This window comes from Melospiza melodia, chromosome 6 (genome assembly GCF_035770615.1).
Source record: "Melospiza melodia melodia isolate bMelMel2 chromosome 6, bMelMel2.pri, whole genome shotgun sequence".
Taxonomy (NCBI): Eukaryota; Metazoa; Chordata; class Aves; order Passeriformes; family Passerellidae; genus Melospiza; species Melospiza melodia.
In genome coordinates, this window is record NC_086199.1 from 54,921,399 (window position 1) to 54,933,427 (window position 12,029).

A 12,029-nucleotide genomic window follows, 5' to 3' on the forward strand; every position below is an offset into this window, starting at 1 on the left:
CTGGGGCTGTTCAGCCTGGAGAAGGGAAGGCTGCAGGGAGACCTTAGAGCCCCTTCCAGGGCCTGAAGAGGCTCCAAGAACCGCAGAGGAGCATTGGACAAAGGCCTGAAGTGACAGGACAAGGGGAAATGGCTTCCCACTGCCAGAGAACAGGATTAGGGGGAACATTGGGAAGAAATTCTTCCCTGTCAGGCTGGAGAAGCCCTGGCACAGGTTCCCAGAGATGCTCTGGCCTCCCCATCCCTGGAGGTGTTCCAGGCCAGGCTGGATGGGGTTTGAAGCAGCCCAGCCTAGTGGAAGGTGTCCCTGCTTGCAAAGGGTGAGAGCAGGAAAAAACAACCACAAGTATTCCCAAGGCTGAGGAGGATGAGCTCTGGTGAAGGGCAGCAAGGGGCACCCCAGCACCCCAACATCTGGTCTCCAATAGCTTTTATTGCATCATCAGGGGTACTGTCAGTAAGAAATGTGGGCTCTGATGCTGATAACCTGCTGCAAACCTGTCATGGTTTGGCACTGGCCAAACGCCAGGCACCCATGAAAGCCGTTCACTCACCTTCTCCTGCTCTCAGCTGGGCAGAGGAGAGGGAAACAAAAATTAACAAAGGGCTCATGAGTTCAGATGAGGACTGGGAGAAAAAAATAGTCTACGCAAAAGAAAACGTTCAAATTTCCTGGTATCCAGTAAATTATTATTAACAGATTCAGAAGATGATAATGAGAAGTAAAATAAAACTTCAAATCACCTTTCTTTCCCCAACCCCTCCGTCTTTCCCATTCATAGTGCAGGGAGACAGGGCATGGACGTCCTTCACCAGCATTGAAGCACTGCCAATAAAACACTGTTTACCTGGAAACGACCCCTGTTATCCATTAAACAAAAAGAGACAGCACATCCAGGTAATAATTACAACACAGATATCAAAATATAATATATTGGGAGCACTTTGGGGTCTATCTGTAAAAAATCTTGGACATTATCGTGTATAAAAATGCCTGATAATTGTTGGTGCTTTCAAACTGTCTATGGCAAATATATTTCCAATATGTTAACAATTTCAACTCAAAATTATTTCTAGTCTAATACATTTTTGATTTTACACTTAAACTTCTTGGTGCCAGAGGGGACACAGCCGTGGTTTGTGCTCCCTGGAGCAACCCTGATCCCCAGTGCCCAGACCTGGGCTGGCACAGACACAATGGCCCAAGGGCTCAGCATTCCCCACCCCGAGTGCTCTGTGAGTGTCACAGCAGAGATCTCCCCCGAGATCGTTAATTTTTAATTTTGTGAGCCAGGTGCAAAGGTGTCTCTGCCTTCAGAAATTCTTCCTCTCCACTGCCTTCAGCTGCTCCCTCAGCAGGCTCAGGTGGTGCAGCAGCAAGGAGAGGAGGAGGCCGTGACCCTCCACACAGCCACCCCCTTCCAGGAGCAGGGTGACATCTGTGTTTGTCACCATGGGCTCCACGGGGCATCACCCCCCGCCCTGGGGCTTCCCTGAGGCCACCAGCCCCACCACACCCCACACCTTCTCTCCAGTCCCACCACACCCCACACCTTCTCTCCAGCCCCACCACACCCCACACCTTCTCTCCAGCCCCACCACACCCCACACCTTCTCTCCAGTCCCACCACACCCCACACCTTCTCTCCAGCCCCACCACACCCCACACCTTCCCACCACATCTTCCCAGCAGCTCCATCATGTCCCACACCACCCTCCCATCCCACTCCCCATGCAGCCCACCCACCTCCCGTCCTTCCCATCCCTCCCAGCCCCGGGCCTCAGGCTCCACTCCCTCCCCACGGGCTGCTCACCCCAGCCTGCCCCGGAAGGCTTTGGGGCCGTCTTTCTCTTGGAGATGCCCCTCCCCAGCTCCATCCCTGCTCTCCAGTCCCCCAACCTCCTCTGGACACAAACAAGAGGCACTACAGGGATGGCTCCACTGCTGTTCATTGCGCTGCAGAAGCATGGAATTGCCAGGAGGAGCAGAAACACTGCTGGGGCTCCTGAGTGGGGCAGGAGAGGAGCGGGGCTGTCTGGAGGGGAAGGCAGCCTGGGGGGAATTTCTAGAGGATGCCAGAGGAGGCATGATGCCTTAGGATTTTAGCCTTTCTATTTTTCACATCTTGTACTGCATTAGTGCCTAACTCTAAACTCCATGTAAAAGTGTTAGTTAACTGTCTGCACATTTTGGTCAGACAAAACAATCCCTCTAGGCCTGAAATTCAAGAACACTCTACTGCCTCAGGCCCAGAAAAGTATAGACAAAAGTGAATTGGGGGAGGGCAAACTGAGGCTAAATGACTTCATTACCTGAAGCTCTAACTGGAGGATTAACCCCTAATTTGTGAATGGACCAAACTGATATCTGTCTGAAAAACTCATGACCATTGTCCATTTTGGGTGCAGCCCCTCTCGGAGGCTTTGAGAGCCCAAGGTGAACCTTTTGAAGGCCTTTCATCAATGCCTCCTTTTATTCTCTTCACCTGCTCTGGCCTCTGTTCCAGGGAGCCAGCCCAAGGCATCAGGCAGACAGGGGCTGGAGGGGGCAGGAGGGCTCTGGGTGCCACCAATGCCAAATCTCCCACTGGAGAGCAGCAGAGCCCAACAGGCCACACCTGCAGCCAGGGAGAGGCCAGGGACTGGGAACCCATCGGGATGGCATGGCATGGCATGGCATGGCGTGGCATGGCGTGGCATGGCATGGCATGGCATGGCATGGCATGGCATGGCATGGCATGGCATGGCATGGCATGGCATGGCATGGCATGGCATGGCATGGCATGGCATGCAGATTGGGGTGGAGATAGGGATGAGGTATGATACCAAAATCAGACAGAATAAAGTTCCTAAAAACAACTAATGTTGCTACCAAAGGAAGTATTAAGCAGCAGGACACACAGATTTATCTCTCCATATTTCTGTATGTTGTGAGACTTTACAATTGTGTTTTTATTCTTTTTGACCATACGTTAAAAAGTTTTTCTTATCTAGTACATAAGCACCAATTTCCCAGTACTCATTTCCATGCATCCACTTCCCAGTGGGAGTCCTTTTATAATCCTGGAGTTTCATTGAGAGGGGTTCTCGTGGATGTACTCCCTGAGTGCTCTGATATTAAAGGTGACCTTGCCTTGAACTTTTCCTTAGGCAATGTGCTCTTGCTTCCTGTTACAGAACTTGCACTAAAAATACTGCTGACCTCCTTATTTGTTTCTGCACTGGCTCCAGCCATGGTTATCACCCACGGTCCACATATTTAAATATTTTTATATATTTGCCCAGTTAGTGTATAAGCAACTTCAAAAGAGTTACAAATGTTTATTGTCTCCTACTTATCAATCCCCTGCACAGCAGCTGAACCCTCCCGCCACCCTCTCCCACCCCACCATTCCCACTGCCCTCCTCCCCTGCACATCTCACTTCTCCCCACTGAATCCTTCCCACTGCAGGGAGCTGCTGAGGAGCCACATGGTCCATCCCTGCATTCTCCAAGCACTGACTGCCCATCCACTCTGACCACAGACAGGGGCCACATCTCACTGCCTGCCCAGCGTCCATCCATGGAGGTGACCACCGTGTCCCCATCTCCTGCCTCACCCACTGAAGGAGATGATCTGTGTGAGACAGATGTCACCAGTGTGGCCATACACAGTGTGACCCTGCTCATCTGCCTCTGTGGGCTGGCTGGGAACGGGGCTGTCATCGGCCTCCTCAGCCTGATAAGCTGTAATTCTGACATCTTTTACTTTGCTGTCTTTGACTTCCTCTTCTTTCTCCTTACAGTCCCCTCTGCCCTCACCCTCTTGGTGGAGGATGTCTCCTGCTCTCCTATTCTGCCCCTGCTGTACCTGAATTTCCTTTTTGGGTTGTCACTGTTCTCCTACAGCATAGGGGTGTTTTGGCTGATATTCAACAGCACTATGCTGTACATGTGCAAGATCTGCTGGCTCTGCTGCCGCAGGGAGCTTCCCAAGCACCTGAGGCCAGTGCTAATCAGTGTCCAGAAGTCGGCCTTCACTCTTCTCTTTGCTGTCATGTTGATGGTGACATTCTGGTGCAGGGAGAACTGTCAGGCAAATTTCATCTCCTTGTACAACATCATGCTGCTCCTCTTTGTTGCACCTGTGGTCATTTCTGGCACAATTAATTTCATTAAGGCCAAGTGGGGCTCCCAGCAGCAGCAGCCCGAGAGGCACGACATCGTTATCTTTCTTATGGCGCTCTTCATTCTCTTCCTCAGCCTCTGGAATTTCCTGCAGCAGCTCGGTTACATCACAGTACCCTCTCAGGTTGTTTTCCTCCTCGCCTGCATCCACAGCACCATCAAACCCCTCATCTACTTCTTGGCAGGGAGGTGCTGGAGGCCCTGCTCCATAAGGTTCCTCCAGCTCTCCCTCCAGAGGGTCATTGAGGAGCCGAGAGAAAACACTGCCCACAGCAATGATCCCACCATGGACACGGGGATCTGAGCCTGCTGATCCCTTCCACTGCTGTGATAAATAACTTCAGCACAGAGGCTGAGAGTTTCCTTGAACCTTCTGATTAATCAATATCCACAGGATCACCCGGCCTTTATTGTTGTATTCCCGCAGGAGAAGGGAGCAGGGGCATTGCCTTGGGTGATTTTTGTAGGATGCTCTGCAAGGAGCACATTGCAGCATGACCTTCCTCCTCTTTCCTGGATCCACATGGCTCCAAGCAGTGCAGCTGGGCTCAGTGCTGCTCCCCAGCTCTATTCCCCATGCAATGACCCTCATGGCCTCGGCCCCAGGGAATGAACTCCATCTCCTTTGGCTCAGCAGATGAGTTCCATGGTGTTTCCAGGGAGCTCTTGCCTGCAAAGCATGGGACACCTTAATCCCTGGGGACACTCCCAGCACTACAGGGTGGCAGTGATTTCCCAAATCTCTGCGGGGCTGGTGCCTCTGGATGGCAGGAGAGGGGTTGGGATCACAGGCAGCATCCTTCCCCTTCTGTCCAGCAGAGCCAGCCCTGCATTCCCAGCTGATGGGAAGGGACACCAGGTAGGGCTGCAGAGCTGGGGAGGGACAGCAACATTCACTTATCCTTTCAGTGGGAATTTGTCACATGCTTGAATTCCAAAATTAAAGCCTTCCAAGGAAAGTGCAGGGTTGGTAGTGAACTCCATTGAACTCCTGTGCCTGTACCAGGAATGTACATGGAATATGGAAATTCCTGTCACCAGATGCTTGGACCATTTAATTGCACAGAAATTAGGGGGTTAAGCTGCTCTTCTGCAGAATGGGGCCATCCATCCTCTGGTTCCCCAGCATCAGTGTCCAGGGAAGCCCCTGAGCACCTCCATCCTGAACCTGGCCACCCTCAGGAGGAGCTGCACAGCCACTCTGCACAGCAGCTTCAGCCACTGTCCAGCCTCTCCTGATCTTTGTCATTCTGTAACTACACCTCAGTCAGATTTGCATTCATGGGTTTTGACTCTTTCCAATGCGGTAGACCCACCCTCTGAATTTGTTGAATAAACAATATCCAGGCTTCACTGCAGGGCCTGTCTCTGTTGAACAGTGTCCAAAATGGTTCATTTCCTTCTTTTATCCCATTCTAAAGCCTCTGGCTGGTCTGGGAGCAGGGCAGGTTCCTGTCTCATACCAGAGCCCTTCCTAAGGCACGTGCCTGCAATGCTTGGGATGATGTTGGCAGTGCCAAGAGCTCCTGATTCCTCCTGGCACAGACCTGGGCAGCAGCCACATCTCTTGCTCAGGGGGAAGTTGTCCCTCCTTTTCCCACTGCCTTAAATCCAGGAAAAACCAATGTGCCACTGCTTCGGCAAAGGGAGTGAGAGTGAAAGCCATGGGTGGTGAGTCAGGCTTTGGGGACACACATGAGGTTAAAAAGCTAAGAAGCATTTATGCACAGAATTTTTAATAATTAACAGTAAAGAAAGACTTTGACATCTGAGAGGGGTTTTCTCTCCCTTACTCCCATTTCCTGTCCATTGGAAAGACAAAACTTTCCAAGGTACAACCTCTTGTCCAGGGAAGAATAACTCAGCCAGGGAGTCCCTCCCAAGGCAAGTGCAGAAGGACCATTATCCTTCCATGTATTTTTTCTATTTCCCAGCACCTTCCTTGTCTCCTGTGTAATCCAGGCCACTCCCTACCTGAGCTTCCTTTCAAAAGAGCAAGACTTTGAAGCAAAAGGTTTCCTGGCTGTCCCTGCCCATGGAAGAAGGAGAAATGAAATGAGATGATCTCTACTGTTCCTTCCAACATTTACTGGGTTGACTTTATGAGCTGAATTGTGTCCCCATTCATCTGTTTAGCCCAGAAATAGGTTTTGCACATTTCAGACTGGTTCTTGAGCAAAGAGGGGCAGAGCAGATGCAGCAGTTTGTTTCCAGAAGCTGCGCTCACTCCTCCCCATTCCTGCTCCCAGACCGGGCTGTCTGCAGCACAGACATGCAGCACAGAAATCTCCTTTGCTTTTGGGTTTTTTCAGCTTGTGAGGCAGAGAAGTTCCCTGGACTGTGGTTTTCCTTTTGCTTGGAACTGTTCAAACCTGCTCTGGACTGAAAACCCAGAAGAGCACCGGGAGCTCACACCTCTGGCCCACTGGAGCCTGGGACACGGCATTTTCCAGCACCAGAGGGACTGATAAGGGACTGAGTGAGCAAAACTACACTCCACAACAAGGACTGTCTGAATTTGCCAACCATTCAGAACAGCAAGAGATTTTATTGTTTCATATTATTTTGATTTGTTATGCTTGTGAATACTTTTCTTGTTAAATAAACAGTTTTTTCCACTTTTCTCTCAGGAAATATTTTGCTGAACCAGCTGGGGGAGGGGCTGCTTGAATTTGTTTTCAAGAGGGATCCCATTTGAAGGTTTCCTCCCAAATTTACCCAAAACCAGCACACAACCCAAACCATTCCATGAGGATTCCGTGTGTCACCAGCAACAGCCCCAGGCAGGAGGTCCCCTGCTGCACACAGCACCAGCCTGACAGAGCTCAAGGAGCATTTGGACAATGCTCTCAGGCACAGGATGGGATTGTTGGGATGTCCTGTGCAGGGCCATGAGCTCAACTCCATGATCCTTGTGGCTCCCTTCCAACTCTGGATATTTTATGCTTCTGTTTTATGCAGAGTATCTTTCCTGATGATTTCACTTGATGATGATTCCACTGTATTCTCTTTATGCCCTGACTCTGGCACAAAAGCCTCAAAAGCCCTCTGCAAGGCAACACTACCAGAGGGGGTGAATTCCTTTGCACAGCTCCCAGCCAGGCAGTGAATCAGAGGGAGGGCACAGCTCTGGGCACAGGTGAGCAGGAGAGAGGGGCTGGGGGCAAAGACAGAGAAGGCAAACGCCCTCAGCAAGAGCCAGTGCCCAAAATCAGCAGTGAAGAAGGGGAAGGAGATGACAGGAGCAGCAGGAGCAGGGCACAGAGCTTCCCTGGCAGCTGTTTCCATGAGCAGCACAGGAGCCTGGCCAGCAGGGCCAGAGCAGAACAGGGCAGGCTGAGCACTGAGAAGGGGCAGCTCAGCACCAAGGCCATGGGCACCAAAGGGCAGCAATGGAGGGTGGCAGTGAGCAGGAAGGAGAGCAGCCAGAGCAGGGCACACAGGAGCACCGGGAAGCACTGGGAGCAGGGGCAGGGCCAGCAGGACACGGGAGGACAAACAGAGCTGTGACAGCACTGAGGGCTGTCAGAGAGGAGACAGCAGCAGTGAAAGCCAAGAGGATGGGGACCTTCAGCCCAGCTGTCACACCCCACGAGCCCAGCTGGTGGCAGAAGCTCTCTGGGACAGAAAATATCCCCAGGGTGATGGTGATGGAGAGCAGGAAGGTGGAGCCAGCCATGGCCAGGCTGAGCACACAGGGGGTGATGGGGTTCCTGTGGATGCAGTAGCTGAGGAGCCAGAGCACAGCCCCATTCCCACCATCCCACACAGGCACAGCAGCAGCAGCAGCAGCAGCAGCGGGACAGGCACTTTGCTCCACTGCCTGCTGTCACACTGGCTCCAGTTGTCGTGGCTCTCCTCATTCCAGCTCCCCTGGGATGCCTTCCCACCGGGCTGGCTCCAGCAGGCAGGGCTGGCTCCCTCCGTGCCAGGGGACAAAGTGCTCATGGTGACACCTCTGCTGCTTCTCCTGTCCTCACACAGCTGCAGGGGTGACAAACAGACACACCAGAGCAACGCTGCTGTCCCCCAAACGTGGCTTTTCCCATCTTTTCCCACCCACAGCTTCGATGTATAGCAGCACAGGGAGGGGTGAGGGACTTGACAGATGGCAAAGAGGATGTGGGAACCTGGTCCTGTGTGCCTGGCACAAAAGCCAGGGAGATACCTCCTTCCTGGCTGTGGACAGGACACAGCTGGAGGAGGAAAACAATTGGATTAGGAGAGGATTGCCCATGGAGATATCAGAGAGCAAATGGCTTTGGGATGGATCTGAGCTGGACTCTCAGGTGTCAGTTGATATCACTGAGATGCTGGATTCCTTCAGCAGGACACTCCTGTTTCAATATTCCCTCCCTTTTCCCACACTATTTATAGCTTTGAATTCCCTACAGACCTCAGTTCTGCCCCCAAAATCAATAACCAGGTTCCACCCAATGAGGGGGCCCTGATGAAGGTGGAAGAGAAGAGTCTGACCTGGTTTCCTCTGGCAGCCGGGAGAACTTGCCCGCAGTGCCCTGCCCTCAGCTGCCAGGCTCCAGCTGCTGTCCCTGGGCCGGGATCTGCAGGAGGTTCCCTGGAATGGTCCCTTGGGAAAGGGGAGCGCAGCCCGCGGGCTGAGCCCGAGCAGCGTCCGGCGCGGGCTCTGTCCCAGCTCCTGCCACAGCCCCTGCTCTCCGTGCTGCCTCGTGTTCTCCAGGGCTCTCACACACAGGCAGCTGCCTCAGAGCCTGCCACGGGCTCAGGGCTCTGCTCCTCAGCTGCTCTGCACTCTGCCCGGGAAATGAGCAACGGGAGAGAGCCTCAGCAACCACACCTGTGCCCAGAGCACTTGGGCTCCATCTCAGCTTCTATTCCATTTTATAGCAACCTCAATCCAGAACTCTTATCTTTTGAACAGCCTGAACTTGCCCCCTCTCATTTTTGAGTTGGATCCTCAGGACCCTGCACTACAAATGTGCTGTTAAACTTTGATTTCTGATTCAAATGTAATTTTGCCATGTGTATGCCACAATTTCAGAGGTGCTTTACCTTTACCAGGCAGTTTTAAGAAGATTCATGCAATAATAAATTATGTGTGTGAGCTGGAGCACAGGCACACAGCACAGGGATGATTTAGGATGTCAGCAATGGCATTTCTTCTGAGAAGAGCCAAATCCATGCTCCTCTCTTGGCTTTAATCTTTAGAAAGTTGCAGGTTTCATCTGAGACATCCTCTACACTCCATTAGGAGTCAGACAGATGCTTACAGTGAATTCCAAGGTATTCCTAGAGAGCTGAGGTGAGATGACGCCTACCCAGGCTGACATGTGCCTCAGGGATCTGGGTTGCTGCTGCTGGAAACTGCTGGCCCTGGGACCAGAACTGTCACCTCTCTTCCTGCTGACACCGTGTTTGTGTCCCCAGCTATGGAATCTCACATCCCCTCACCACCCCAATCTTTTCAAGGGCAAACACTTCATGATCCAGGAGCTGATGGGGCTCTAGAACCAGTGTACAGGCATTTTGGACAAGGGCATGGAGTGACAGGACAAGGGGGAATGGCTTCCCACTGACAGAGGGTGGGGTCAGATTGGATATTGGGAAGAAATCCTTCCCTGTGAGGGTGCTGAGGCCCTGGCACAGGCTGCCCAGAGAGGCTGTGGCTGTCCCTGTATCCCTGAAAGTCCCCAAGGCCAGGCTGGATGTGGTTTGGAGCAATCTGGTATAGTGGCAGTTGTCTCTGTTTGCAAAGGGATAGTCTGGGATCAGGTGTCACAAACGACCCCGAGTGTTCCCAGGACTGAGGAGGAGCAGGAGCAGCTCTGGTGAAGGGCTGGCAGGGAGTTCACAGCACCCTGATCCCTGATAGCTTTCATTGCATCATCAAGGGGATTGGCAGTAATTGGGTGGGCTCCAAGTGCTGATAGCCTGGCTGCAAGCAACTGAGTGCTGTCCTTCCTCTGGGCTCTGTGAGCCTGGGGTAGAATGCAAAAATGGGAATTCTTGCCTCAGTTTTGCTTCTTTGGGCAAAGGGGTAGTTTTGGCAATGGTTCTGGAGCTCTTCCCAGAATGGGAGCAGTTTCTGACAAGCAGCCAGACTCTTCACCAGCACTGCCAGCACTGCCAGCAGCATTCCAGTGCCACCAGCACCACCAGCATCCCTCTTCTCATGGAGGGACAATGACACCTCAGGGAAGAGAAATAAGGAATGGTAGAGAGAAGGCAGTTGGAGAATGGGTCATTCTGCAGGGAAGGAGTGTTTCCAATCAGAAGAAATAGTGGAGCCATTTGCAAAGTTCTTCATGTGGACTTTTGACAAAAGCCAATTCCTTTGGGGCCAAGAAAAAAATATCAAGATAAATAACTATGAGGGAGTGGAGCTCTGACGTAGGTGAAGTTGTAAAACAACTTCCACCTGCCCTATGATCCCTCCAAACCTTGGGGAGCAACTCCAGCGCAGGGCACAGAGAGGAGCAAGCTGGACGGGAATGGGGAGCTCCTGGTGACCTGGGCACATTCTCCTTCATGTCCCTGACTTGGCAGGACATGGATCCCAAAGGAGCAAGAGGGACCAGGAAGCGCCGCTGATCTGCGCAGAGCCCTTTGCCTGCTGCTGCCCCACAGGGAACAGGTCAGTGGAATGTTTGCCTTCCTCCCTACCCCACCTTCCTCTCCTGCAGCAACTGCTCTGTTCCTGCCACCCTCTCTGGGTGACTGCAGTGCCAGCTCCAGCTCCCCCCTCCTCTGCCCTGTGCCCGAATAGCCCAACCCTCCCTCTCTCACCCTACATGTTCCACTGTCCTCCTCCCCTGCACATCTCACTCCTCCCCACTGAATCCTTCCCACTGCAGGGAGCTGCTGAGGATCCACCTGGTCCATCCCTGGATTCTCCAAGCACTGACTGCCCATCCACTCTGACCACAGCCAGGGGCCACATCCCACTGCATGCCCAGCATCCATCCATGGAGGTGACCACCGTGTCCCCATCTCCTGCCTCACCCACTGAAGGAGATGATCTGTGTGAGACCGATGTCACCAGTGTGGCCATACACAGTGTGACACTGCTCATCTGCCTCTGTGGGCTGGCTGGGAATGGGGCTGTGCTCTGGCTCCTTGGCTCCCGCTGTTTGTCCAGGAACAGCACCATCATTTACATCCTCATGCTGACTCTTCTGGACTTCCTCTTCCTCTTCATTCTGTTGCCCTCCCCTCTGCTCTTCCTGCTGGGCAATGTGTCCTGCTCTATCATCATGCCCTTGCAGTATGTGTGGTTTCTTTTCAGGGTGCCACTGGTGTCACACACCTTTTGTCTGTACACACTGACATGCATCAGCATCCTGAGGTGCCTCTCCATCCGCTGCCCGCTCTGGCTCTGCTGCCACCGTCCCCAACACCTCTCATGGGTGGTGCTTGCCCTGCTCATCACTTTCATCACTGTCTTTGCCACCATGATTTCTCTGTGTTTTGTCCAGCTATCTGAGCAATGCTGGGTGTCTCTCGTCTCTGTGCACGCCTTCAACCTTCTCCTCTGTGTTCCCGTCGTGCTCATTTCCAGCACAATATTCTTCATTAAGGTCAAGCCTGGCTCCCATCAGCAGCAACCCAAGAGACTCAACATTGTCATCTGCCTCATTGTGCTCTTCACTCTGCCCCTCAGCCTCTGGAATTTACTGCAGTACCTCGGCTACACCATTGTGTCCTCTCAGGTTGTTTTCCTGCTCGCCTGCATCCACAGCACCATCAAACCCTTCATCTACTTCCTGGTGGGGAGGTGCTGGAGGCCCTGCTCTGTGGGGTCCCTCCGGCTCTCCCTCCAGAGGGTCTTTGAGGAGACAGACACTGCCCACAGCCATGATCCTGCCATGGACACAGTGCTCTGA

At 52.7% G+C, this 12,029-nt stretch overlaps 3 protein-coding genes across 3 annotated transcripts; 2 read left to right on the forward strand and 1 right to left on the reverse strand.

Moving 5' to 3' along the window:
• Nucleotides 1-3,454: 3,454 nt before the first annotated feature.
• Nucleotides 3,455-4,471, forward strand: LOC134419811 (mas-related G-protein coupled receptor member H-like). The gene has a single exon (XM_063159417.1). The coding sequence runs from the start codon at nt 3,563-3,565 to the stop codon at nt 4,469-4,471; it is 909 nt and encodes a 302-aa protein (XP_063015487.1). The 5' UTR covers nt 3,455-3,562.
• A 2,636-nt stretch (nt 4,472-7,107) lies between these two features.
• On the reverse strand, nt 7,108-8,115 carry LOC134419905 (mas-related G-protein coupled receptor member A1-like). Its single transcript, XM_063159506.1, is given in 4 exon segments — nt 7,108-7,407; nt 7,410-7,654; nt 7,657-7,926; nt 7,929-8,115. Coding segments are annotated over 4 exon segments (1,002 nt in total).
• A 2,911-nt stretch (nt 8,116-11,026) lies between these two features.
• Nucleotides 11,027-12,029, forward strand: LOC134419812 (mas-related G-protein coupled receptor member D-like). Its single transcript, XM_063159418.1, has one exon. The coding sequence runs from the start codon at nt 11,112-11,114 to the stop codon at nt 12,027-12,029; it is 918 nt and encodes a 305-aa protein (XP_063015488.1). The 5' UTR covers nt 11,027-11,111.

Coding starts and splice junctions, on each gene's coding strand:
- LOC134419811 (XM_063159417.1), top strand. CDS start 3,563: ATGGAGGTGACCACCGTGTCCCCATCTCCTGCCTCACCCACTGAAGGA.
- LOC134419812 (XM_063159418.1), top strand. CDS start 11,112: ATGGAGGTGACCACCGTGTCCCCATCTCCTGCCTCACCCACTGAAGGA.